This window comes from Verticillium dahliae, genomic scaffold (assembly GCF_000150675.1).
Source record: "Verticillium dahliae VdLs.17 supercont1.11 genomic scaffold, whole genome shotgun sequence".
NCBI lineage: Eukaryota > Fungi > Ascomycota > Sordariomycetes > Glomerellales > Plectosphaerellaceae > Verticillium > Verticillium dahliae.
The window spans coordinates 576,178-598,935 of NW_009276930.1; the positions used below are offsets into that span (position 1 = coordinate 576,178).

A 22,758-nucleotide genomic window follows, 5' to 3' on the forward strand; every position below is an offset into this window, starting at 1 on the left:
GTCTCCCAAAGACCAGAGACCCAAATCATCAACCCCCCCTCCCCAGCCTTCAGCCTGTCTGCTCGTTCATTGACCCTGGTTTCCGCGCCATCCATTGAAGCGAATCTTGCCTCTTACTACCAGCGCCCTGAAAAATCATCGTGCTCGGCGACTTTGCGAATATCAATCGCAAAAATTACAGCTTCGAAGGCAGTTCGCGCGCGCGCAACCTCCATCCCCCGCACGCGCCGCGACCAGCTTAGGAACACGACACGACACGACACGATAAGGCAAAAAGATCACCCGATTCTTGCCGCCTCTGCACACAGAAACGACAACATACACACCGCGCAAACATGGCGCGTGCATCGCGTCGCCGTGGACGCGCCGAGCCCGAGCCCGAGCCCGAGCCAGAAGTAGTCGAAGAGGTTGAAGAGGTCGAGGAAATCCAGGAGGAGACGCCAGAGGCCGAAGCCGAAGACGACGAAGAAGAAGAGGCAGCAGGCACCCAAGACCAGGTCGAACATGCTGATTCCGAAAACGACAACGAAGCAGCGCAATCGGGCGAGGTTTTCAGCCTGCAGTTCGACGAGGAGCTGACATGGAGGGTCGGCCGGCCCATCGCCGTGTCTACGCTACTCAAGCGCCTCGAGAAGCTCTCCGAAGAGCTGGGCACGCTGGAACAGGATCATGTCGACCTCGAATCTCTGTCCCACGTCTGCGAAGCTCTTGGACAGCGCAACCTCCTGGCTCACAAGGACCAAGGCGTGAGGGCCTACACCGCGTCCTGCATCGCCGACATTCTGCAACTATCCGCCCCCAATGCCCCCTTCACACCCGACCAGCTCCAGGTTTGTGCAGTGCCCTGCCTCCTTCATATGCATGGGTATCAAGCTGACAATGGCACGCACGTAGATGTTTTTCGATCTCGTCATCAAAGACGTCTTCACCCACCTTGGCGATCAGTCACACCCCTACCACAAGCAGCACAAGTACGTCCTGGCTTCACTCAACGATACTCAAAGCATCCTCCTCATCAATGACGTTGATGGCGCCGACAACTTGCTGCAGCGCATGTTCTCCAGCTTTTTTGACACCGCCTCGAGCACGACCCACGACGATGGCGTTTCCAAGGACAATGCAAGGCGCATGTCAGAAATGCTCATCACCCTCATCGAAGAGTCAAGCGGTATCAGCCCCAAGATTATCGAACTCATCATGGCGCAGTTCCTCCGCGCAGCACCCCCGGGAGGCGCAAGCTCGCGCCCAGAGCGCGACAACAGCAGTCAGTCGACACTGCTCCTGAAGTCCGAGCCCCTGGCCTATGTCATGGCCAAGGAAATCTGCATGCAGTGTTCTGAGAAGATGGTCCACTACGTGAGCCAGTACTTCAGCGACGTCATCATTGATGCGTCTCGGTTCGCGGCCAAATCCAACGGCCACCGTCACGGCGGCGACAATGAGGACGATGACACTCCTAGGGGCCCGACAGACTCCGAGGTCAGAGAGTTGAGAAAGGCGCACCTGCTCATCAAGGAACTCTGGCGTGCCGCACCCTCGGTGCTTCAAAACGTCATTCCTCAGGTCGAGGCTGAGCTCTCTGCTGACAATGTTGAGCTGCGACAGATCGCCACGGAAACGCTGGGCGATATGATCTCCGGCATTGGCGCGGCTGGACCGCCTCCTGTGCCGGTCCTGGACCCAGCAGCCTATCCTCCTCTGCGTCTTGCCGACGAGGACCCTTCACAAGTTTCCCTCAGTATCCTGACGACGCCCTTGTCACCACAGTCGTTTGCGCAGACCCATCATACTGCGTACACGAGCTTCATCGGCAGAAGCAGAGACAAGACGCCAGCAATCCGCGCCGCTTGGACAACTGCAGTTGGCTACATTCTGTCCACCTCGGCAGGCGGTATCGGTCTGAGCCGCGAGGAACAAGCAGAGCTAGTCCGCGCCCTTGCTGAAAAGCTGGGCGACGGCGACGAGAAGGTTAGGCTGGCAGCTGTGAAGACGATCGAGCTCTTTGGGTTCCGAGACTTTGTTCTGAAGCTTGGCTCTGGTAGTGGCAGTGACAAAGAAACTCCCATCATTCGCAGCCTGCTGGATAGGTGCCGCGACAAGCGACCAGCCATCCGCGTGGAGGCCATGACGCTGCTCGCAAAGCTTTGGGGTGTCGGCGCAGGCGAGTTGGCTGCTGGACAGGAGCTCGTCACCACAGCTCTCAAGAGCATTCCTTCGACCATTTTCAACGCGTGGTACGCCAACGACCTCGAGCTGAACGTCTTGATCGACCGAGTCATCTTCGAGTGCCTGCTGCCGCTTTCGTATCCGCCCACCAAGACCAAAGGTTCTAAAAACACAGCGAGCCAGAGCCAGTCTGTCACAAGCGTTCCGTCGGAACAAGACAGCCTGCGCACCGAAAGGATCCTGTTGCTTGTGCAGTCGCTCGACGCTCAGGCTCGCAAGGCTTTCTTCACCATGCAGGCACGACAACCTCAATTTGGCCAAGTCCTCGAGGCCTTTATCAAGCAGTGCGAGGCCTACAATGGCGGTGTGATGGATGCTGAGGGCCCCAAGAGGACAGCTGCGCTGGAGAGGACCATTCAGTACATTGGCCAGTTCTTCCCCGACCCCCTCAAGGTCAAGTCGGATTACATGAGGTTCGCCAAGGCGCATGATCGCCGAAACTACCAGCTCATCAGGTTCGCCATCAGCTCCCAGAGCGACTACAAAACGGTCCGCGGAGCGATCAAGGAGTTGGTGAAGCGTATGCAGAACAGTCCGAAGGGACAGGACCTTGCTACTGCGCTTGATACCTTGATTCCTTTCCTGTATCGGTCAGCTTGCATCATCTTCAACAAGAGCCACCTCTCTGCCATTTTGGAATCATCCAAGAGCAACAAGGAGAGCTTCGGCACGATTGCCCACGAGATCCTGCACGAAATTTCCGCCCGGAATCCAGACATGTTCAAGAACTTTGTCGGCGATCTGTGCGAAGAGCTCGTCGAGCAAGCCCCCACAGAGAAGAAGACCAATGACCCAAGTACCGTGGATATCCTGCGGGCCTGTTCTTCTTTTGCCAAGAAGTATCCCGCAGAGATCCCCGACACCCAGAAATTCACTCGCGCATTGCAGCACTACGCCCTGTACGGCCGTCCTGTGAAAGCGTCCAAGTATGCAATCAAGATCATGCTGGCCAAGAACGATAAGCAGGGGCAGGTTACGGCAACAGCCGTCTTTGAAAAGGTCATGAAGCAGTTCGAGTATGGCGCGCCTCACTTCCTGAACAAGCTGCAGGTCATTGCTCAGTTGTATCTGCAAGCGCCCAAAGTGGTAGAAGAGAAGGATGAGGAGATTCTCGACATGGCCATTCAAAAGATCGTCCGCACAACGCGCGAAGAGGCTGTTAACGACTCGAGTGCACCCCAGTGGGTAGAAGACGCCAACATGAGCGAGGAGCTCCAGGCGAAGCTGTACTCGCTGCGTATTGCCGTCAACCGCATCCGCAGCAATGAGGATCAGGAAGAGGCCAAGGCCCAGGCGGTGTCGGTGATGAAGCTTCTCATGACGCTCGTCAAGAAGGACGGCGAGATCAGTAAGACTGGGAACACGCCGGCCCACTTCCGCTCCCGTCTGCGCCTGCTGGCCGGCCAGCTCATCTTGAAGCTGTGCACGCTGAAACATCTCGACGACACGCTGAACCACAAGGATTTCCACACTCTGGCGTATCTCGTGCAGGATGCTGTGCTTGGTGTTCGCAAGGGCTTCGTGGAGAAGCTCATGAAGTACCTCGTCCTCAACAGGCTCCGCCACCGCTTCTACACGATCATCTTCCTGACCGCGTACGAGCCGGAGCCGGAGCTCAAGCAGCACATTGAAACGTGGATTCGCTCAAGGGTACAGTCAATGGCGGGGAACCCACAGAACCCGATGGAGGCGATACTGGCAAGGCTCATCCCTCTGCTGGCTCACCACCCAGATTACAGCACCGACCCGGAGAACCTGGTCGACCATGCACAGTACCTCATCTACTACGTCAGCCACGTGGCCACGGAGAAGAACCTCGGCCTCATCTACAAGTACGCCGAGCGCGTGAAGCAGACGCGAGACAACCTCGACCCCGAGAAGAGCGAGAACCTCTACGTCGTCAGCGATCTCGCTTCGGCCGTCATACGAAGGTGGCAGGAGCGTAGGGGATGGGCCTTCCAGGCGTATCCGGGCAAGGTTGGCATGCCGTCGGGCATCTACGTCGGCCTGACGGACCACGACACGGCGCAGGCGATCGCTACGAAGCAGTACATCCCCGACGGCATGGACAACAGGATCGATACCCTCCTGAAGGCGGTGGACAAGAAGAAGGTACGTGCTTCTGCTGCTGCTGCTGCTGCTGCTCTTCAGCTGTGGTGTCTCCTTATGTGTTCCAGCTTGCTAACTTGAGGCCCAGAAGCGCAAGTCCGGCGACGAGCGAGGCGATGGCGCCCCCGCCGTGAAGAAAGTCCGTACCAAGGAGCCGAAACCGGCGTCTGCGCGCCCCATTGCCGCGCCCAAGCGAAAATCAGCAGCCAAGGCCAAGGCCAAGCCCAAACGGCCCTCCAAAGCCGCTGGGCGCGCTTCGTCCCCCGTCGTCGACGAGGCGAACCGCCGGCGCAGCGGTCGGAGCCGGAAGACTGAGTCCAAGTACACGGAGCGCGACAGCGACGAGGACGACAACGAGATGCTCGAAGACGGCGTCGCCGAGTGGGACTACGGTTCCGGCAGCGGCGATGACCACGACGACGAGGTCGAAGACGACGGGGAGGAGGAGCAGGACAACGACAAGGCGCCCGAGGCATCCGACTCGGAAATGTCTGACGCCGCCAGCAACACCGACCACGAGGAGGACGAGGCGCCCGCGAATCCCGCCAAGACCAAGAGCCCCGCGCAGAGCAGAAAGTCCGCCGCCGCAGCCGCCAAGCGCGACTCGTCCGTCCTGTCCGACCCCGCCTCGTCAGACCTGTCCGAGCCCGAGGAGTCCGACGACGAGAAGGACGCTACGCCGCCACCGGCAAAGCCCAATGGGCGCAAGGCCCGCGGCGCTGCCAAGACGGCGGAGCTGCCGCGTCGGCCGGCGGCCAAAAAGGAGGCGGCCCCTGCGGCCAGGCCGACTAGGAGTCGGCGGAGCCGGGCTGCGAAGAGCGACGACATGGACGTCGACTCGGAGTAGTCGTCGCCGAAGAAGCAGCAAGCATGTTCAGGGCCCTGACGCACGCAGGGAATCGGGCATGTCGGCGTGCGGGATGTACAAGCGCAACGACGCAACCCAAAACCATGGAATCGATCTGAGAAGATGCTGTTCAGACGAAGGGGAAGATTGTGTCTTTCTTGACTTGCTTTTTTTCCATTGCCATTATCACGGTTCCACTTATGAAGTTGACGGACGGACGGGGAGGGTGAGAGGGCGAACACATCCGGACGGGGTAGATTCTCAGATTTCCCTCTTTTATTTTAAAAACGGGCTGAGAAGGACGGGATTTCACGTTCGCATGTCTGCCTGCCTGGGCGGGCGGCCTTGAGTCCCTGCCACCTCTCACATGTCCACTGGTGGTCGGCTTGACGAGGTTGGAATTTGCGGCTGCGGCTGGGCAAGCGGTGCGATTGTCTGTTGTCCCCCCCCCCCCCCCCCCCATTCTCCTTGTCCTTGCCGAGTAGTCGGATGGGTAGCTTGACCTGTTTGTTGATATACCCCCCACAATTATCCATGTCTGCACGCCCGACACGCTGTTCATTGTTTGTGGACTTGAGTCGTCTTGTGTTTGCATGTCATGGTATTGCAACGGCAATGCACAACAGCGCAATGACGTGTGTAACTTGAAATCTCAGCTTCCATTGCCATGTCATCGTCATCATCGGGATATATAGATAGTGTACACAGCTCTCTCGCCCCGCCTTCTATATTCCCGGTCCTTCAAGGCAAAACGTCCCCTAGATCATCCGTCATCCATCCATATATTCGCCTGGCACAATGAAGCCAATTAGCATCCCGCTCCACAATGAGCCTCGCTGTGCTTCCTGTACACTGAAACTCGATTAAAGGAGTGAAGAGAAGAAAAAAAGACAAATGGCGTGGCATGCCATCCACAACTCCATGTCATAAAGCCCCTGCCAGAGGAACTCGCGCCTCAGGGGCCATTTAGGTAATGGGCGCCAGGAAGGGGCTGAGCATGAGCTCGTCGGCACTTGGGCGAAGGTTGTAGTCAATCTCAAAGGTCTGGGCGAGGAACTTCTGGGCCTCGGGGCTGGCGTGCTCGGGAATGGTAGGCGCAGCCATGGCACCGCCAATCTTGAAGATAGCCTGCATCTGGGTACAGTCGGGGAAGGGGTGGGAGCCCGTCATCATCTCGACGACAAGGCAGCCGAGAGACCAAATATCCGCCTTGCGAGTATAAGACGTCTGCTTGACGACCTCGGGCGCCATCCAGAAGACAGAACCCTGGAGCGAGGGACGATGCTTGTTGTTGTTCGCGCCGCTGAGAATGTTGGATGCCTCGAGCTTCTTGGAGATACCGAAATCAGAAATCTTGATGGTTCCCTTGTTGTCGACCAAAATGTTGGCACCCTTGATGTCTCGGTGTATAATGTCGCGGTTGTGCAGGTACGAGAGACCAGTGAGAATTTGTCGGACAAAGCTGCGCACTAGGGGCTCGGGCAGAGCACCATACGAGTTAAGCATGGTCTGCACTGAGCCACCCGGAACGTACTCGAGGAAAATGTTGAGGAACTCAGACGACGAGCTGCAGCCTAGGTATTGCACAATGTTGGGGTGTCGGAGGTCACGGAGCAGACTGATCTCGCGCTTGAGAGCCTCGATCATGCTCTTCTTGCGGCCATCGCTTTGGCTGTTGGCGCCGGGAGCGGGTGCCTCAACCTGCTTCACGGCAAGAAGCTCACCGGTGACGGCGTGTAGAGCAAGGTAGACAGAGCCAAAAGAACCCTGGCCGATGAGAGCACCCTTCATCCACTTGTCGTCGGACCACGACTCGCCAGCAAGGAAGCTCTGGAGCTCCTCGTCTTCGTCCTCGCCATCCTCGTTCAGTGCCTGGGTGAGCTGCTCCACGGACCCCGAGCCCGTCGAGATTGTGGACTCGCCATCGAAGAAGCTCTTCCTCGTGATATTGCCATCGGGATCAGTGACGCTCACCGCAGCAGTATCCGAATTGCTGTCGGCGAATGAAACGTAAGACTTGCGGTTGGGCTCGATGGGTGACTCCTCCTGAAGGGTGTCAAGCACCGACGATGTGACCGAGTCACGATATGCGTGGGTGTTGCGGGCCGCTTGGCGGGCCGCCTGGTTCAGGGGTTTCGCTGCCTGAGCAGAGGCGGTCAACCATGTGTCGGCAATTGTGGGAATGGGCGGAGCATCGGCAATACTCGAGGCAAAGCTCAGATTGCTCGCAACACTCAAACGGCTGTTGACTTTGCTCATGCGAGTTGACCGTCTCATAGAAAGACGAGCCGTCCTGTCAATGTCCTCCCTGGCATGATCAGGGAAGTAGGACGTGAGATCGGAAGTAATGAGCTCGCTCGGGGGTCTCAGGCCACCAAACTGGCGAAGCACAGCCTTCCTTCCATGTGGCCGCGATGAGTCGTTCGATGCGGGGCGCTCGAGATCCTTGGCGGCATTGTGAACATTGCGCTCGCGGTCCTGGAAGGAGACGGGCGAGAGAGGATGCTGGAGTTCATCGTTCCAGCGTTCGCCTAGAAGCTTCTGTACCTTGAGCTGACTCCTCTTATCGACCGACTCGAGGGCACGGACATGGTTCTGCTGTGCCTCCTCGACGGCGATGCCGGCGGCCCGCTCCAGCTCGGACATGCCAGGCTCGCCAGCGGGCACACGGCGTAGGATGAGGCGGTTCCGTTCGGGACGCTTCTGGTCCTTGATGATGCGCCACAGTTCGGTATCGCCGAGGCGACGGCACTGGCTCGGGTCGGGGTCGACGCCAGCAAGGACCCAGAAGCAATAATTCCTCTCGTGGTCCTCGCGCAGAGCAAACTTGCGTAGTGTGACACGCATGACTTCTTCACACGTATTGCAGTCGGCAATCTTGACAACCTTGGTCACGCCTCCGGTTGAGATGACACGAATAACTTCCTGATTCTGCGGTAAACCAGCCATCAGTGAGCCATCCATACTGGACTGATTCCTGGTATGGTGAGATGTTACCAATCGATTAGCCTGGGGCAGCTCGTGCGGCGATCTTGAAGAAGCATTGGGGCCGGCGTTGCTCATGTAGCCGGGGCTCTGGCCGAAGCGCTGGCGAGCCTGGCGCGCATCGGAGCCTGGCAGAGGAGAGCTGGGGCGCGAGGAGGGTTTTGAGGTATCGAGAGGTAGGGGCATGTCGATCTGGCGCGAGTAGCGCTTGTTCATCGGAGGAGTCGGCATGCCACGGCCAGCGGAGGACGACGTCGAAGGGCCAGAGGGCCGAGGCGAGTTGGCAGAGGCCATGTATTGGGAGTCGAGGAGACCGAAGGAGTCCTGAGCTTTTGTTAGTCAAAGGAGCACGAATCGATTTTTTTTTCTTAAAAAAAAAAAAAAAAAAAAAAAAACAGCAAAGGCCAGGCGGCGCGGCGCAAACTGCGTACCCTATTCCTCTTCTTTTGGTTTGCATAGGCCTTGGTCCTGAGCTTCTTAATGCCAAGGAACAGGCGTACGCTGGCGACCATGTTGGAGCTGTTCGAGCCCAAGCCCGCGGGGAACGACGATTTGGGAGCCAGCATGGCCATGTTGACGATGTGGCGATGAGAACACGGCAAAGTGTGTTTGCAATGAGCGAGTCGAAATCGAAAGGAGGGCTTCGCAAGTGAGTCGCAGGTAGTGGGAGTTGGGTGGAATGCCGGTGCCGTGGGAGAGTGTCTCTGGATTGTCTCGCCTGGAGCGCGTCACACAGAGGTGGTGTTCTAGCAAACGCGGAGTTGTTGAGTGGACGGTTGAAGAACGTGGGGAACGGGCGAAGAAGGGGGAGGAGAGAAAAGGGGGCGTGGGGGGGGGCGTCAGAGCACAATCGCGAAGAACTCGTGATCCGCAGCGACACAGCAGCAGCCAGGAAGGCACGGGTGCTGGTGTTGTCGATGGTGGACAGAGGAGATCGAGGATGGGCCGACGTCGAAAGTTGAGGTTCAAGTCAAAGGAAGGAAAGGGACAGGGACAGGAGCTGGGGGTGGGCAGCCGGCGGCGCTGTGGAGGAAAGGGCTACCGGGGGGGTGGGGGCTAGAGAAAGAGAGGCTCAGCGCGGGCGCCGCAGGCTTGCAGGCAAGTGCGCCCACCCACACACAGGAGAGGACATGACGAGACAGGTCGAGGTCAGGCAGGACCATCCGCACGCTTCAACGGTGGGTCTTGGCACAATGGAAGCGAGGTCAGAAGCTCAGTGGATGTAAGCCAGGGGGTGGTGGGGTGGCGAGGCGACGCGATAGTGAGAGTGAGCAACAGCACCAGCACTGAGCACTGACTGCCCAGCCAGTAAAAGGGCCAGAGGGCCAAGCCGGACGAATTGACGACGAATGACAGCGATTGGATTCCCCCTTCTCCCCCTCCCCCGTTGACAACGCCAGCACCGGCGGCTGCTGGCGTAGAAGCATGAAACCTCGAAACGAGCGCAAGGGGGTGCGAGCGTGCCACCTGCATCCCGCATCCCGCATCCCGCATCCCGCCAAGCCCGCGTCTTGTCCGATGTGTGCGTTTTTGCCTGAGCCTCTGTGTAATTTTTCCCCCTTGTTCTCTTGCTGTACAAGCAATCCACCACACTCGTTCGACCCTCGGCATGATCGGCAGGCTTGATTACTGCATCACTGGGTCACGATCGGCAGCTTACACATTTGACATTTCCGACATGCTGCCGATAGGTAATCCGACCCAGGAGAATGGCAGAATAGCGAAGCAACACAGAGCGAGGGACTCTGTGAGAGGGAAAGGAATACAACGTGTATGGCTTGCTCAAGTCTACCTATCACATGGTACTCCTCTCAAGACAAAGAGCCTGCTCGCAATGCATCGTCGTGTTGGCGTTTTCTTGTTGTTGACATTGGCCCCTTTTCGTCGCCCATGCTGCCATTGCACCCCGAGCCTCCACTCGCAACCACTTCGCGCAGTTGCAGGACAGGCATGATCCTGTGACTTTGTGGCCGTTTGCTCACCAAATTGACGTAGCGCGTGGCACCAGCTCAGGCGTTCCGGCTGATGGGGTATCGAAGGGGAAGGCGGCGGGCCAACTCACCGCCGATAGCCTGTCTCAGCATGGGCCTTAGATTGCCTGTAGATCAGTCAACCTGTTTGTCTGTCTCTTGAACTCTATCAACCTGAAATCAACAATGAACGGCGGCAAGACGCCAAGGGAAACGAACAAGCGTGACTCCTCGCAGAGACGTATACCACCCCGCCGTCGTTATGCGGCCCCTGGTGCCTGCCTTCCATCGGCCTGTCTTCCATCGGTCGAGCCGGCGAGCTCCTTCTCGTGGTCATCTCGCCATGTTCGCCTGATACCTTACCTGCGCCTGCATATAAACAAGTTCACCGCTCCAGCGGGTCCACTTGCTGGCCAGGTCAGCAATGTCAGCAGCAGCTTCAGGCAGCTCGCTGTGGAGTCTCTCACTGACTTGTTCCTCTCGATCTACTTGATCTACCTGAGGCGCCACGACAGGCTCGTAATAGGCATGTCACACTCAGATCGCTCGTGTCATTAGGAGACATTGTCTACAAGGGGTTGGAGGGGGCCTCATTGGCTACCGAGGGCTTTGGCGGCGGCGGCGGGGCCAAAGGGAAAACGAGGCGCTGGCCCTTGGGGGGGAAGGGGGGTCAGACTTGAAACAGGTCGTGTCGCACGTTTCGGCACGACCTTGGCGCTGCTTCTTTGCATCTCGCCGCATCTCGTTCCCTTCCCTTTGAGGGTATTCCCTTTTGCCCTTGGCCTGCCCGTATGGAGATCCCTGATCACGCAATTCTCCTCATTTTCGCTGCTGCCGTATCTGGTGTTGGCTCGGTTTCTGTTTCTGTACATCGTGTCCCCTTTCTCATTTTCCCTTCCCTCTCTGATGCGCCAGACCAATTGCCCGACGGCAAATCGGCTCAACCACTTGGTTCCACTATCTTGTACGACAGTGAGCCCCTGTGTCATGCTCAAAGTGGGTGTGACCCGAAGGCCTCGCTGCTTTAAGCATAAGTTATGTGGTTGCTGACCCGAAGGCACACCTCAGCCACGAAACGCTACAATTGGCTTACACAGCCTCAAGGAGCTCTTACCCAAAATATCTAACCTAGGTGCCTACCTGTTTCATGACACAAGGTACCTACTTAGGTACCGAGGTAGAGACCGAAGAGCCAGAGTGCTAGAGTGGCCACTTGATGCGGGACGCAAACAACCAGATAAACCATTTATTTCTATTCATCATTGAAATATCTCTGGGCAGCTTCAGCAGCTTCAGCAGCTTCAGCAGCAGTGAGCTCCTGGAGCCCTCTACTCGGAAGCGATCGACACAATCAGCTGCTTCACCTGCTCGTCGCTCCACTGCTCGACTCCCAGGAGAGCATTGTCGGTCTTGACGAATGGTCCGGAGTAGTCCTCTCTCGAGTTGCAGTACAGAATCAGGTTGCGAATGACCTCAAACGTGACCCTGCCTGCGAAGAGCTCACCAAGCGACTGCTGATACACCGGCTCCATGTCCAGCGAGCTGATGTCCCAACCGTCCCGTCCAAGGGCCTGCTGGGCGAGCTCAACCATTGACTTCTGGCTCATCTGGATCGTAGAGATGTAGACGGGGCGGTTCTTGGTCTCCTCGGGGTGGAGGAGCACACCGACCACCGCCTGGCCGACGTGGTCAAGCAGCGTCCACGCCGTGACAACCTCGCCACCGTCGAGCAGCTCGGCCTTCTTGGTCTTGAGGTGAATCTTGAAGAAGCCCGTGCGCAGGTTCCAGTCGAGAAAGGCACCGTTGGAGATGCTCGTCCACGTGAGCTTGCCCGCGGCCGCGAGCTCCTCGAGCTTGGCGAGGACCTCGTTCTTGGGCGCGTAAATGGGTACGGAGCGACCCTTGGAGTTCCTGGGGTCAATGGAGAACTCGGAGGGGATGAAGCGGGAGACGCCGGCGGCGACGGCTGCCTCGACCATGCGCAGGGGCATGGCCGAGTCTGGGCTCATGGTCGTGTCGATGACGGCGTCCTGCCCTTGAAAGTCTCGACGAGGGCATCGACAGAGTCAAAGTCGATGACGTTGACGTTGACGGAGGATGGCAGCTTGTCGTTGGCCTTGCGGACCGCTGCGGTGACGTTGAACTTTGCCAGACTTGACAAGGGCCTGCAGGACGTGAGAGCCGGCGCTGCCAGTCGCCTAAACGGAAACAAGTCAGATGCGGACAGCCTGGGCGGCCGTGAGAGGCTGGGACTCACACCGGCAATGACAACGTTCTTGATCTGCTGAGACATTGCGAGAGGGTGATATTGACAAGCAATGCCTGACTGTGGTATCAGCCGTGTACGTGGGTGAGGTTGATGATTCTGTCCCTGGATACTGATTTGAGATGAGATGATATCAGGTGCTCGACGGCGAGTGAGGAGGCTTCTTGTAGTCCCTCAACTCACACCGCCGCACCTCGTTCAGGCGCCAGTCATGCTTGAGGCATCCACGAACCAACTCCTCGTGGCTTCGTTCTTGCGCTGACCATCCAGGTAGGCAGCTGCATGCGTCGCCTGCGACCATGAGATCTCCAATACCAGACGATTGCTAATGGTGAGCAGTTGGAGCTGATTCAGTCTGCGAGACGGAAGCTTTCTGGCGCCGACCCGCAGACGAACATGTTGCGATGTAGTACGGATCCTCAACCCTCGCGAACAGCTTTACACACGATACTACATTTGTTTGCGACAGTTGACGATGGCTAACCGGTTCAAGTCATTTAACCCGCCAAGACCATTGACCCCACAATCTCGAGATCCACCCCCCCGAGAATCGTTGCACGCTCAGCCCATGCCTTGGGGAAGTCCGAGCCTGCCCGGGGGTTTCAATAATTGTCATCAGCCACGGAGAGTTGGTGACAATTTATCAGCGCTATGCAGCGGAGGTCAGTTTGGCCCGAAAAGAGCTGCTTATGAAAATAGCGAGCGTATGTCTCTGGCCTTCGAGACACGTAATTTGTCTTCACTCAGAACGGATGATGGTTCGTCAAATATGATGTATCAGCGGATTACATGCACCGGTTGTCATAGGATCACGAGATATTTACATGTATGCGTATATCGATGCTGGAGGCCGTAGCACGGTGGAAGGTTCCAAGCACCGATGTTCTAGCCCAGAATCCGTACCCATGACGGCGATCAGCGAGATCAACCTGAACACCGAGCTCTACATCTAGCTGCAGAGCTTCTCAGGTACCGATAAGCGAGCACCGTGCCAAGCCTTTTACTTGCGGCTCGGGGACGGGACTTGTACCCTCGAGGCAGGATCTCACCTCACCCAGTTGCTTGGTTCCAGGTCCATACCTCGGCCGCTCTTTATCCTCATTGGCCACTTCTAAGCTAACGTCCGATGCTCTTCGGTATCTACTCGAGACCCAACACCTTTGCTGGAATTCGTTTCTTAAGCACGGGGTTTGGCTTGAAGCCGTGAGGTTCTGCGTCAACAGTGCGTGGTGATTAAAGTAGTACAAAAACCCCAAAGTTGCATCTGCAACAGAAGGTTAAATAGAGTACCTACACTCAAACTATATCGGCTACCTGTGCTGCACAACATCACAGCCCTGAACAACCTGTCAATCACACCTCAAACCTTATCTGAATCCCTGAAAATGGCCACCACGACCCCGAGAAAGTCGCTCCGCATCGGGGTCATGATGGAAGCCGTCCAGCTGGCAGACATCACCGGCATCGATATCCTCGGCAACCTCTCGAGAAGCCATTACGAAGGAGGGCTCGCCATTGACGCGGAATTTGCCAAGTTTGAACAGGACGCCGTCGACATGACCTTCTACTACATCGGCAACACCCTCGAACCCACGGGCACGAGCCCCAGCCTCATGTATCTCCCCAACGTCACCTACGACACGTGCCCCCGCGACCTGGACATCATCATCATCGGCGGACCGCTGCCGAGCCACCGACCTGCCCCGGCAGACCGCTTCATGAAGGAGGCCTGGCTCACGACCCGCGTCTGGCTAACTACCTGCATCGGCTCCATGTGGCTCGCCAGCACCGGCCTGCTGGATGGCAAAAAGGCCACGACCAACCGCAGCCTTTTGGGCGCTGCGAAGCAGGCGCGCCCCGGCGTTGAGTGGCTTGATCAGAAGTGGGTCATCACGGACAAGCCGTACGCGGGGCCGAACGGCAAGGGCGAGCTCTGGACGGCGGGCGGTGCGGCCGTTGGTAAGTCATCCCCGCTGTTGTGTTGCGCATGTGGCGGCCAGCATGCTGAGTAGTACTTCGTGCCAGGAACCGAGATGATCGCAAAGTACTGTCTGCAAAACTTCAACCCGGAGTACGTCCAGTACGTGGCTCTGCATTCTCTGGCTCTCGATGAGTATAAGCTCGAGCCGTTCTACCGCAAGTAGGCCGTCGCCACTTTGTAGGTGTGAACAGGGTTGGATCAGCGGTCCATGGCAGAAACGGGGCATCACCTGCCTCCAGCGCCGAGGCTTCACCATTTGTCGCGGAGAGAGATAGTTGAGTGGAAGACCTTGATATATAGATTCGAATGAAGCAACGCTATAGGTTCTCAGTCACAACGTTAGGCCTCGTCGTGTCCAAGGACTGTACCCAAGAATTATGTGCTCCGCTGAAGTGTGGCTGATGCTGGGATCCTACCAGGCCACAGCAAGAGCGGCGAGTGCGCTAACCCCGCCGAGTCAGGTGGCTTTACAATGCGACGCATGTTTTCTTTCGTTTCCCACCCTCGGGTTTCGTCTGTTGCTGTCATCAAAACATGGCTTTTTATCCTCTAGCGCCGTCTTTTTCTGTCTGCACTTGAGGCTCTGCGCCTGGCGCCTTGATCCGGGCCGAGCAGTGCATGGCTCATTTCCCCGGCTTGCTGAGCTCAAGGCCGCCTGCTACCTCGGCATCAAGCCTGGACATGCCCCTTTAATCACTGCAGATCGGGCCACCGTCTTGTGCTTGCTGTCGCCAAAACAGCCGTCGGGTGCGGCTCTCTCACGATTCGCTGTGCTTAACCCGCTCGCACTCATTTCGGTCATGGCCGGTCCGGAGCAAGTGGTGGGAACCGAGCGCTCGTGTGAGAGGCTTCTCGAATCACCAATGAGCTAGACGCATTCTTCGCGGTCGGCCAACCTGAAGCCGAATGGTTGGCCGTGATGAGGGCGTTTGGTCTCGGGTTTTCTTGCCAAAAAGGATCTTGTCCAGATGTTTTGTCAGCACAGCTCTTGCGGGTTCGGTGGTGTCTCTAGCAGTGACCGATCCGGCAACCCCGCCAAAAGCCGGGAATTTCTGTGTCCATGCCGCACACCACAGGGGCCGGTAAAGGTATTGCGCGTAGTCTGGCATCGCGGCGTGACTCACATAAGGTACACAAATCGCTTCATTCAGCCGTCCGTCACCTTGGAATCATCATCTAAAACGATCAGCTTGAGACGTTGCTTTTTTGTGCTCATCGACTTTGCTACAAGCTCTGATCAAATCAGCGTCCGTTACAGCTTTGGCAAACCACCGACGCCATGCCTGCCACGCAGGACTTCAAGACCAACTTTTGCTTCCCCGTGCGCGTGCTCGCCAACGACAAGATCAAGCTCGTGCCCTTTGACGTGAGTGGCCACTCTGCCTGCGACGGCCTACGACAATGAGCCTCACTCACACGGCAGCAGAAGGAGCGTCACGCCCAACGCTTCCATGCACTCGCCGGCAGCGACGCCGTCCTCTTCACGTACACGCCGTCGGGCCCCTGGCACAGCCTCGAGGAGTTCCAGACGGAGTTTGTCGAGAAGACGTCGTATGCGAGGCCTGACTTCTTCACGTACGCCGTCATCGACACGACGCGGCCGGCGTCGGCCGAGGACGACGAGGGCGAGCTCGCCGGCATGATGTCCTACTTTCAGAGCTCGACGACGACGCGCACGACGGAGATTGGCTGGGTGTACATCCTGCCGCCGTACCAGCGCACGCACGTCGCGACCAACGCCGCCGGGCTGCTCGTACGGTACGCCCTCGACAGGCCCGAGGACGGCGGCCTCGGGCTCGCGAGGGTGCAGTGGCGCGCGCATGCGAGGAACGCGGGCTCCATCAAGCTGGCGCACCGGCTGGGGTTCAACGACGAGGGCATCACGCGGTGGCACATGCTCTTCAAGGACGGGGTCGCGCGCGGCAAGACTGGCAACGGTCGGGGGCTGCCGCCGGGCGGCGATCCGCAGGACTTGTGGAGGGACACGGCCACGCTGAGCATCTGTTGGGATGATTGGGTCGAGGGGGGCAGGGAGCTGGTCCAGGCGGCCATGGACAGAAAGCAGTAGCTGGATGTTGCTCATAGGCGATCATGATCACGAGTGAGCTCCTTATGGGAAGTCAATGATTGACGGCACGATGCTGCACGATGAGTCAGAGGTAATACGGACAGCTTCACAAGGTAGGTGGTACCTCAGGTGCCTGCCTACCTTACCTTACCTAGGCACCTACCTACCTACCTTAGGTAGGTACCTTAGATACCTAGGTAGGTACCTTACCTGGCCTAAAGGAGTTACTGTACCTGATTGAATATCCCGTCCAGGGAAGAAGGTGCGGCACCGGGCGAAATGTATAGCAAGGCGCCTTAGCTACCTACCTAGGTAGGTACCTACCTGCTAAGGTACCTTACCTACCTTAGGTTCCCAGGTAGCAAGCAACATGTCATCACCAGTGACCATTCACCTGGTAGACGCCAAAACACCAAGCGTTTCCACCAATTCATTTCGTGGGTTGACAGCCGGTTGTCGCTGTCCGGTATACGACGTTGGAGAGGAAGGCGAGAGTGGAGCAGTGACTGCCGCCAGTGGTACAGCGACTGCCCCCCTGCGCGCTCCAACTTGTCCGATGCCGCCCGCCGTGGGGAATCCAATCGAAGAAGAAAACCCTCGCCCAATTCAACCACGATAACTACGACCCCTCATCAATGATCACACCGCGACCCATCATCGGCCTCATCTCGTCGGACGAAATCCATTGTTCATTTTTCGTATCGATCATTTCGTGGGACACTTGCTGTGCGGCCACCCGCCTGTCACCGTCTCACAGCTGATTGACCGCAACGCCTCGTCATCCCACCAGACCCATTGTTTCTGCACCCTGTGACACGCCTGAACGGTTGCTCGACTGACCTGAGATTGACCTCAGCTAGAGGCAGGCGGAGATCTCGTACTCTTATCGCTGGCTGTCCTACAGACGATATGGCGGAACCAACGCGAGATGAGGCTCCCAGCAAACCACTTGTCGGGTTCCTTGGTCCTCAGGCTTCGTACACTCATCAGGTAAACCGATATGACACAGTCGTCCTGGCCTCTGAAGCAGTCAGCTGGCAAAACCCGTGCTAAATCATCACAGGCGTCCCTGCAGGTGTTTCCCGAGAGCGATTGGGAACTGAAGCCACTTGTCACCATCCACGGTAGGCAAATTCTTGCTATCCAGACCAAGCCGACGTCGCCTGACACACGCAGATATCTTCGCCGCCGTCCAAGCCGGACATGTCACATACGGCGTTGTACCTTTTGAGAACTCAACCAATGGCTCGGTTGTCTTTACTCTTGACTGCTTCGCTGACCGGCATGCACTTTCTCCTAATATTGCCGTCTGCGGCGAGAACTACCTCGACGTCCACCACTTTCTCGTAGGGCACCTACCACCCAATGCCAACACTGCAGGTGCCTCTAGACTCGTGACTGCACCCCCTGAATCGACAACAGCCGCTCCGACGTCTGTATCTGCATTGTCCAACTCCTCCGCCCCCGGCTCCGGAGCATGCACCCCTACGGCTTCAGAGCCGCACCCGCCCAAGCCCCGTGCCAAGCCCCTGACAGATCTCACCCACATCCGCCGGCTCTATTCTCATCCCCAGGCATGGGGGCAGTGTTCAGCATTCCTTCAGACGTACCTCAAGGGCGTCGAAGCGATCGATGTATCATCGACTAGCCGCGCCGCAGCTCTCGTTGCCGAAGACGAGACCGGCACCAGTGCCGCCATTTCCAGCGAGATTGCTGCCCAGCTCCACGGCATTGATGTCCTCGCTGCGAGCATCGAAGACCGCTCTGACAATACAACTCGATTCTTCGTCATCCGGAAAGAAGACTTTGAGTTGTCCAAGACTCCTTTACCACCCAAACTCTGCCAGTCCGACGTTGGCACGACGAAGTCCATGGTCTCCTTCATGGTTCCCCACACCGCCCCTGGGGCTCTGGCTGACGTGCTCTCCGCCTTCCGCGCAGCCGGTCTGAACTTGACGAGCATCAACAGCCGGCCGAGCCTCGAGGAACCCTTCCAGTACGTCTTTTTTGTCGAGTTTGAAGGCCATCGTGTGAGAGACCCGGACGGGCGGGTCCGCAACGCTCTCGAGGGTGTTGCCCGTGTTGCGGAAACATGGCGGTGGCTTGGGAGCTGGGAAGACCAGCGCTCCCGGCCTTAGGGCTAGAGTGAGAGACCCAGGAGCCAGAGCAAACTCTTTCCCCTTCCCCTCCCTGCGAGCTGAGAATGGGGCCCTTCGTCTTGGAGGGGGGGTGGCGAAGGGTCGGCTAGAGCGAGGCAGGGTGCCAGCTTCCACGGGCACTGAACACCTGTGGGTGCCTTTTCGCCCTGTCTCGCTTCCGAATTCTTGCTGAAACTGCCGCTTGGCCGCTGTCGGCTGCAGACTGGCCATGCGAGGGCCAGGGCGATGGGCAGTCTCGCCGCTGACGGCATGGCCGTCTTCAGGTGTCAGGCTACGAGGGAGGGGCCTACGGGGGTAGCACTGGGCAGCTATTGGATGGTAGACGGCGCCAGACGCAAGACGACATGGAAATGTGCCTTTTTCAGGTAGCGACATGTCGGCGGCAGGGTTTTGGACGTGGGAGGACGTGGTTATTCAGTTGGTCATGGAAACCGAATGTGCCAGTCGGGCGTGAAGCTGAGCGCGGCGTGGTCGGCGATGTCAAGGGGGCCTTTGAGACATGGAACGGGCAAGATTGGGTACCCATGGATACCTTTGAAGATTTTCACTCGCAAAAGAGTTTTTTTTTTGGCTGTACTGGAGGCATGTACAGCTGCGACATGGAGTATGTCTGTGGCGTGGTGGCTCACTTCGGCAGATGATTTTAGAGGTGAGGTTCGTCTTCACGATCCTGGCTCTCTCGGAATCAATGGTCAATGGAGCCTCTAGCAACTGCCAAGCCCAGTCGTCAAACTCTTACGACTTTCACCCTCACTGAAAAAGCCATTTCCATACGCCGACAGCCAGGCCTATATCGACAGAGGACTATCTCTCAGCGCGGCGAGAACCAGACTTTATCATAATCTTCGGAGAGCTACAGCATGCCCCGTTTAGAGTGGCATACTCCCCTCTTACCCCTCTGCTTGGCCGTGCGGTTTTCTTGCCTGTGGCATCTCAGCTGATTGCCAACCGCACGAAAAGAAGTCCGCATTGAACATCCGTCCGCAGGCGTAGGTGTACCCCCACCCGCCGCGGGACCTTACCGGGTCGCCTGAGAAGTACAGAGACAACTCCCGACACGTGGAGGCAGCGAGAGTACGGGCAGAGCGAAGGTGGTACGTCTGGTGGAGGTATCGCGCGCGCCAGTGGACAGAGTTTGAACAGTCCTTGAAGGAGTCAACGGGAGGAAAAAGCGGTTCTGGGCCCCAAAGGCCCCCTCGGCGGAGACGCTAGTGTCTCCGGTGCGGAAGCCGCAATTGGCCCCGGTCGAAGAAACTTGGTGATTATGACGTCTAAACCGCATGTATCACGGGCGCTGGCGGAGATAAGCAAGCCACTCCCTTGGCTGGATCGGTACCTGGCGCTGGTCTCTCTCTGGTCGTGGGGCCTGAAAGCCGTCCAAGTTTCTCGGCCTCGGGTGCTCGCTTCGCTGGATACGGTTGACTCGACGCCCTCGACGCTCAATTTTTCACGCCATGGTTGAGTTCCGAGATACCTCCGCCATTGGTACCTCGACGTACTGTACCTACACGTTACCCTCGTTGAGTTCTTTCTGCGCCGCCCCCCCGCTCAAGCGTGGGTAGAGGGTGCGGCAGGTGGGTGAGAGCTTGTTGGAAAGAGGGGCAACAGCCCAGTTGCAGAGCTTCTGAGAGCTCGATTGGACGGCGGAAGGCGAGTTTGGATGTCTGACTTGGGGGGAGCTTTGCAACCAACGCTGGGTGCGCGAAAGAGCTGACGACCCGGATGAAGGCCTTTATATATGGTGTCCTCCCATCTCGTCCTCTCGAGAATGCAGCCGTGTCATCCCCTCATCTCGAGATTCCGCCATCGCTTGCACATCCCATCGACACATTGCGCCATCGCTCATTGTCCTATCACAAGACTGAGCAGCCCCATTGCCCACCACAAGAACCCACGACAACCTCTCGTTTGTCAAGCACGTCATCACAAACGTCGCGACAACTGGAGCAGCCCACCGTTAGCACGCCTTCCATCCTTGCCATCAGCCAAGATGACTGTCATCTCGACCTCCAAGAAGCCCATCTTCTGCGCGACCCATCCCCGGGCGTGCTCAACCGCCTTTGAGAGGGTACGTTTTCTGACAACCCTGGATCATTGTAGCTAGGGAGAGGGGGAGGAGCCTGAAGAGATTCTTTCCCAAACTCCAATGACCCAGTTGTATTTCACTACCACGTGTCTCTGATGCTGATTGAAATTTCAGGTCTTCATGACCCGCAGGGATGTGCTGAGCTGCGTTCATGAGCCTTTTGGCGATGCGTTCTACTACGGGCCTGAGCGCCTCGGCGTTCGTTATGCCGACGACGCTGAGGCCAGGGAGGCGTCTGGCTTTGCCAATACAACGTATGCCGATGTCCTACAGACCATTGAGGAGTCTAGCGAGGGTGTAGGTTTCCCCATTTCTCCCAATCGTCTCATGATGGGTGTCGGCGGGCTTGTTGGTGTGGTGCATGCAACCCCGCGATTTCATCGCAAAGTCGTGAAAGCTTCAATTAGCTTCATGCATGACGCCCGCAAGTGCTGGCGACAACTTTGTGAAGAGCTTCGCGCAACCAAACCTCGGCTTGTCAATTCGCATGCGACATGGAATTAAAGCTGCGAAAGGCCAATTCATTCTTGCACCTTCTTGCAAAGCTTCTCTGCGGCTTGCGCCCCCGAAGCTCTTTGCCATGCCTGTCACCCACATCTTCATCCCCGGTCGCATTTCTCACCAAAGGGCCAATGCAGACTAACAAGATTCACAGGGCGCCAAGCGTATCTTCATTAAGGATATCATTCACTACCTCTTCCCCCCCTCTGGTGCCCCCGCTTCCATCGCACCCTCTCTGGGCGGCGAGAAGTTCACTGAGCCTAACAACCCTACCGTCATCCCCATTGATATCCTCCGCAAGTTCCAATTCACCTTCCTCATCCGTCATCCTCGCCGCTCCATCCCCTCCTACTTCCGCTGTACTGTGCCGCCTCTGGACAAGGTGACGGGTTTCTACAACTTCGATCCGGCTGAGGCAGGCTACGATGAGGTGCGCCGCTTCTTCGACTTCCTCCTGAAGGAGGGACTCATCGACCGCTCCAACCTGACCGTCATCGACGCCGATGACCTCCTCGACGACCCCGAGGGCATCCTGCGCGCGTATTGCAAGCGGGTTGGCCTCGACTTCCACGACGGCATGCTGAACTGGAGCGACGAGGACACCGCCTTTGCCCAGGACAAGTTTGCCAAGTGGGTCGGCTTCCACGACGATGCTCTGTCGAGCTGCAACCTGAGGGCACGCGACCCCAAGCATGTAAGTCCAGACCTTTCCTGAGACATGGCAACGTGGACGCATCGGACTGACTCCCACAGAAGAAGGTTCTCACTCGTGAGTCTGAGGATCGCGAGTGGAACGAGAAGTACGGCGAGAAGGGGGCCAAGTTGATTCGCCAGACGGTGGAGGATAATGTGGCTGACTACGAGCACCTCAAGAAGTTTGCCTTGTCGGTGTAATGGCGGCGAGGGTGTACAGCAGTATCTCGTCTGATTTTTTTCTTCTTCTTTGCAGGTTGTCTGTTTAACAGTTTATCACGGGTTGGATTGGGATTGAGCACGACATTTTGATGATGGCAACCGTCAACGACGAGATCTTGCATACACAGATCACCATCCAATGGCAGTCATGTCAGACTGCCACGCATATACACAGGGCCAAGGCCATGAATGAATGAACATGTTTAAATCATTCGTACAATAGTCTACAACAGGCCGGGTGGTGCTGTGCTGAACAACCGCCGTGTGGTAATACAAGCCCCCGAAGGACGCTCGCAAGCCGCATCGACACATGAGTCGGTCTGCTTGCTGTCTGCTCTCATCTGCTCCCATCTGCTCCCATCTGCTCCCATCTGCTCTGCCCCTTCCTTCTCACGCCTCTTTCGCAACAGGCGTCGCTGCGTCGACGACCTGCTCAACCTCAGCCGCCTCGGCGCCCTGCAACGCCTTGGCGTCCTCAAACAGCTCGTGCTTGACGTTGGCGCTCCACTCGCTCGCAAAGTTCTTGTCCTGCTGGTCCCTCCAGAAGACCGTCGCCTCGAGCAGCTGCCTGTCCGCGCTGCCCTCCTTCGGCGCGTCCCGTCGACCAGCGCTTGCCGCGAAGTTGGCCGCCGGCCTCGACGAGCG

The 22,758-nt window shown here is 57.6% G+C and overlaps 8 protein-coding genes across 8 annotated transcripts in view; 5 read left to right on the top strand and 3 right to left on the bottom strand.

Moving 5' to 3' along the window:
* Positions 1-335: 335 nt before the first annotated feature.
* VDAG_05821 (Spo76 protein) lies at positions 336-5,182 on the top strand (the record flags this gene model as incomplete). Its single annotated transcript, XM_009655218.1, has 3 exons — positions 336-830; positions 895-4,338; positions 4,427-5,182. The coding sequence occupies 3 exons, from the start codon at positions 336-338 to the stop codon at positions 5,180-5,182; spliced, it is 4,695 nt and encodes a 1,564-aa protein (XP_009653513.1).
* A 966-nt stretch (positions 5,183-6,148) lies between these two features.
* On the bottom strand, positions 6,149-8,739 carry VDAG_05822 (protein kinase byr2; the record flags this gene model as incomplete). The annotated part of the gene is made up of 3 exons (XM_009655219.1): positions 6,149-8,113; positions 8,180-8,491; positions 8,599-8,739. 3 exons carry the CDS (start codon positions 8,737-8,739, stop codon positions 6,149-6,151), a joined length of 2,418 nt encoding a protein of 805 aa, XP_009653514.1.
* A 2,726-nt stretch (positions 8,740-11,465) lies between these two features.
* On the bottom strand, positions 11,466-12,430 carry VDAG_05823 (uncharacterized protein; the record flags this gene model as incomplete). The annotated part of the gene is made up of 2 exons (XM_009655220.1): positions 11,466-12,167; positions 12,218-12,430. The coding sequence occupies 2 exons, from the start codon at positions 12,428-12,430 to the stop codon at positions 11,466-11,468; spliced, it is 915 nt and encodes a 304-aa protein (XP_009653515.1).
* Positions 12,431-13,788: 1,358 nt separating this feature from the next.
* On the top strand, positions 13,789-14,547 carry VDAG_05824 (DJ-1/PfpI family protein; the record flags this gene model as incomplete). The annotated part of the gene is made up of 2 exons (XM_009655221.1): positions 13,789-14,362; positions 14,429-14,547. 2 exons carry the CDS (start codon positions 13,789-13,791, stop codon positions 14,545-14,547), a joined length of 693 nt encoding a protein of 230 aa, XP_009653516.1.
* A 1,116-nt stretch (positions 14,548-15,663) lies between these two features.
* On the top strand, positions 15,664-16,452 carry VDAG_05825 (acetyltransferase; the record flags this gene model as incomplete). The annotated part of the gene is made up of 2 exons (XM_009655222.1): positions 15,664-15,750; positions 15,811-16,452. 2 exons carry the CDS (start codon positions 15,664-15,666, stop codon positions 16,450-16,452), a joined length of 729 nt encoding a protein of 242 aa, XP_009653517.1.
* A 1,000-nt stretch (positions 16,453-17,452) lies between these two features.
* Positions 17,453-18,590, top strand: VDAG_05826 (PDT domain-containing protein; the record flags this gene model as incomplete). The annotated part of the gene is made up of 2 exons (XM_009655223.1): positions 17,453-17,576; positions 17,629-18,590. 2 exons carry the CDS (start codon positions 17,453-17,455, stop codon positions 18,588-18,590), a joined length of 1,086 nt encoding a protein of 361 aa, XP_009653518.1.
* A 1,810-nt stretch (positions 18,591-20,400) lies between these two features.
* VDAG_05827 (uncharacterized protein) lies at positions 20,401-22,092 on the top strand (the record flags this gene model as incomplete). Its single annotated transcript, XM_009655224.1, has 4 exons — positions 20,401-20,679; positions 20,812-20,994; positions 21,353-21,892; positions 21,952-22,092. Exons 1-4 carry the CDS (start codon positions 20,602-20,604, stop codon positions 22,090-22,092), a joined length of 942 nt encoding a protein of 313 aa, XP_009653519.1. The 5' UTR covers positions 20,401-20,601.
* A 411-nt stretch (positions 22,093-22,503) lies between these two features.
* The window catches only part of VDAG_05828 (uncharacterized protein), a gene marked incomplete at both ends in the record, with an annotated part of 959 nt that continues 704 nt past the window's right edge, over positions 22,504-22,758 (bottom strand). The window contains one exon of the mRNA XM_009655225.1: positions 22,504-22,698. Within this exon, the coding sequence (XP_009653520.1) occupies positions 22,504-22,698 (195 nt within the window). The remainder of the gene's footprint in view (positions 22,699-22,758) is intronic.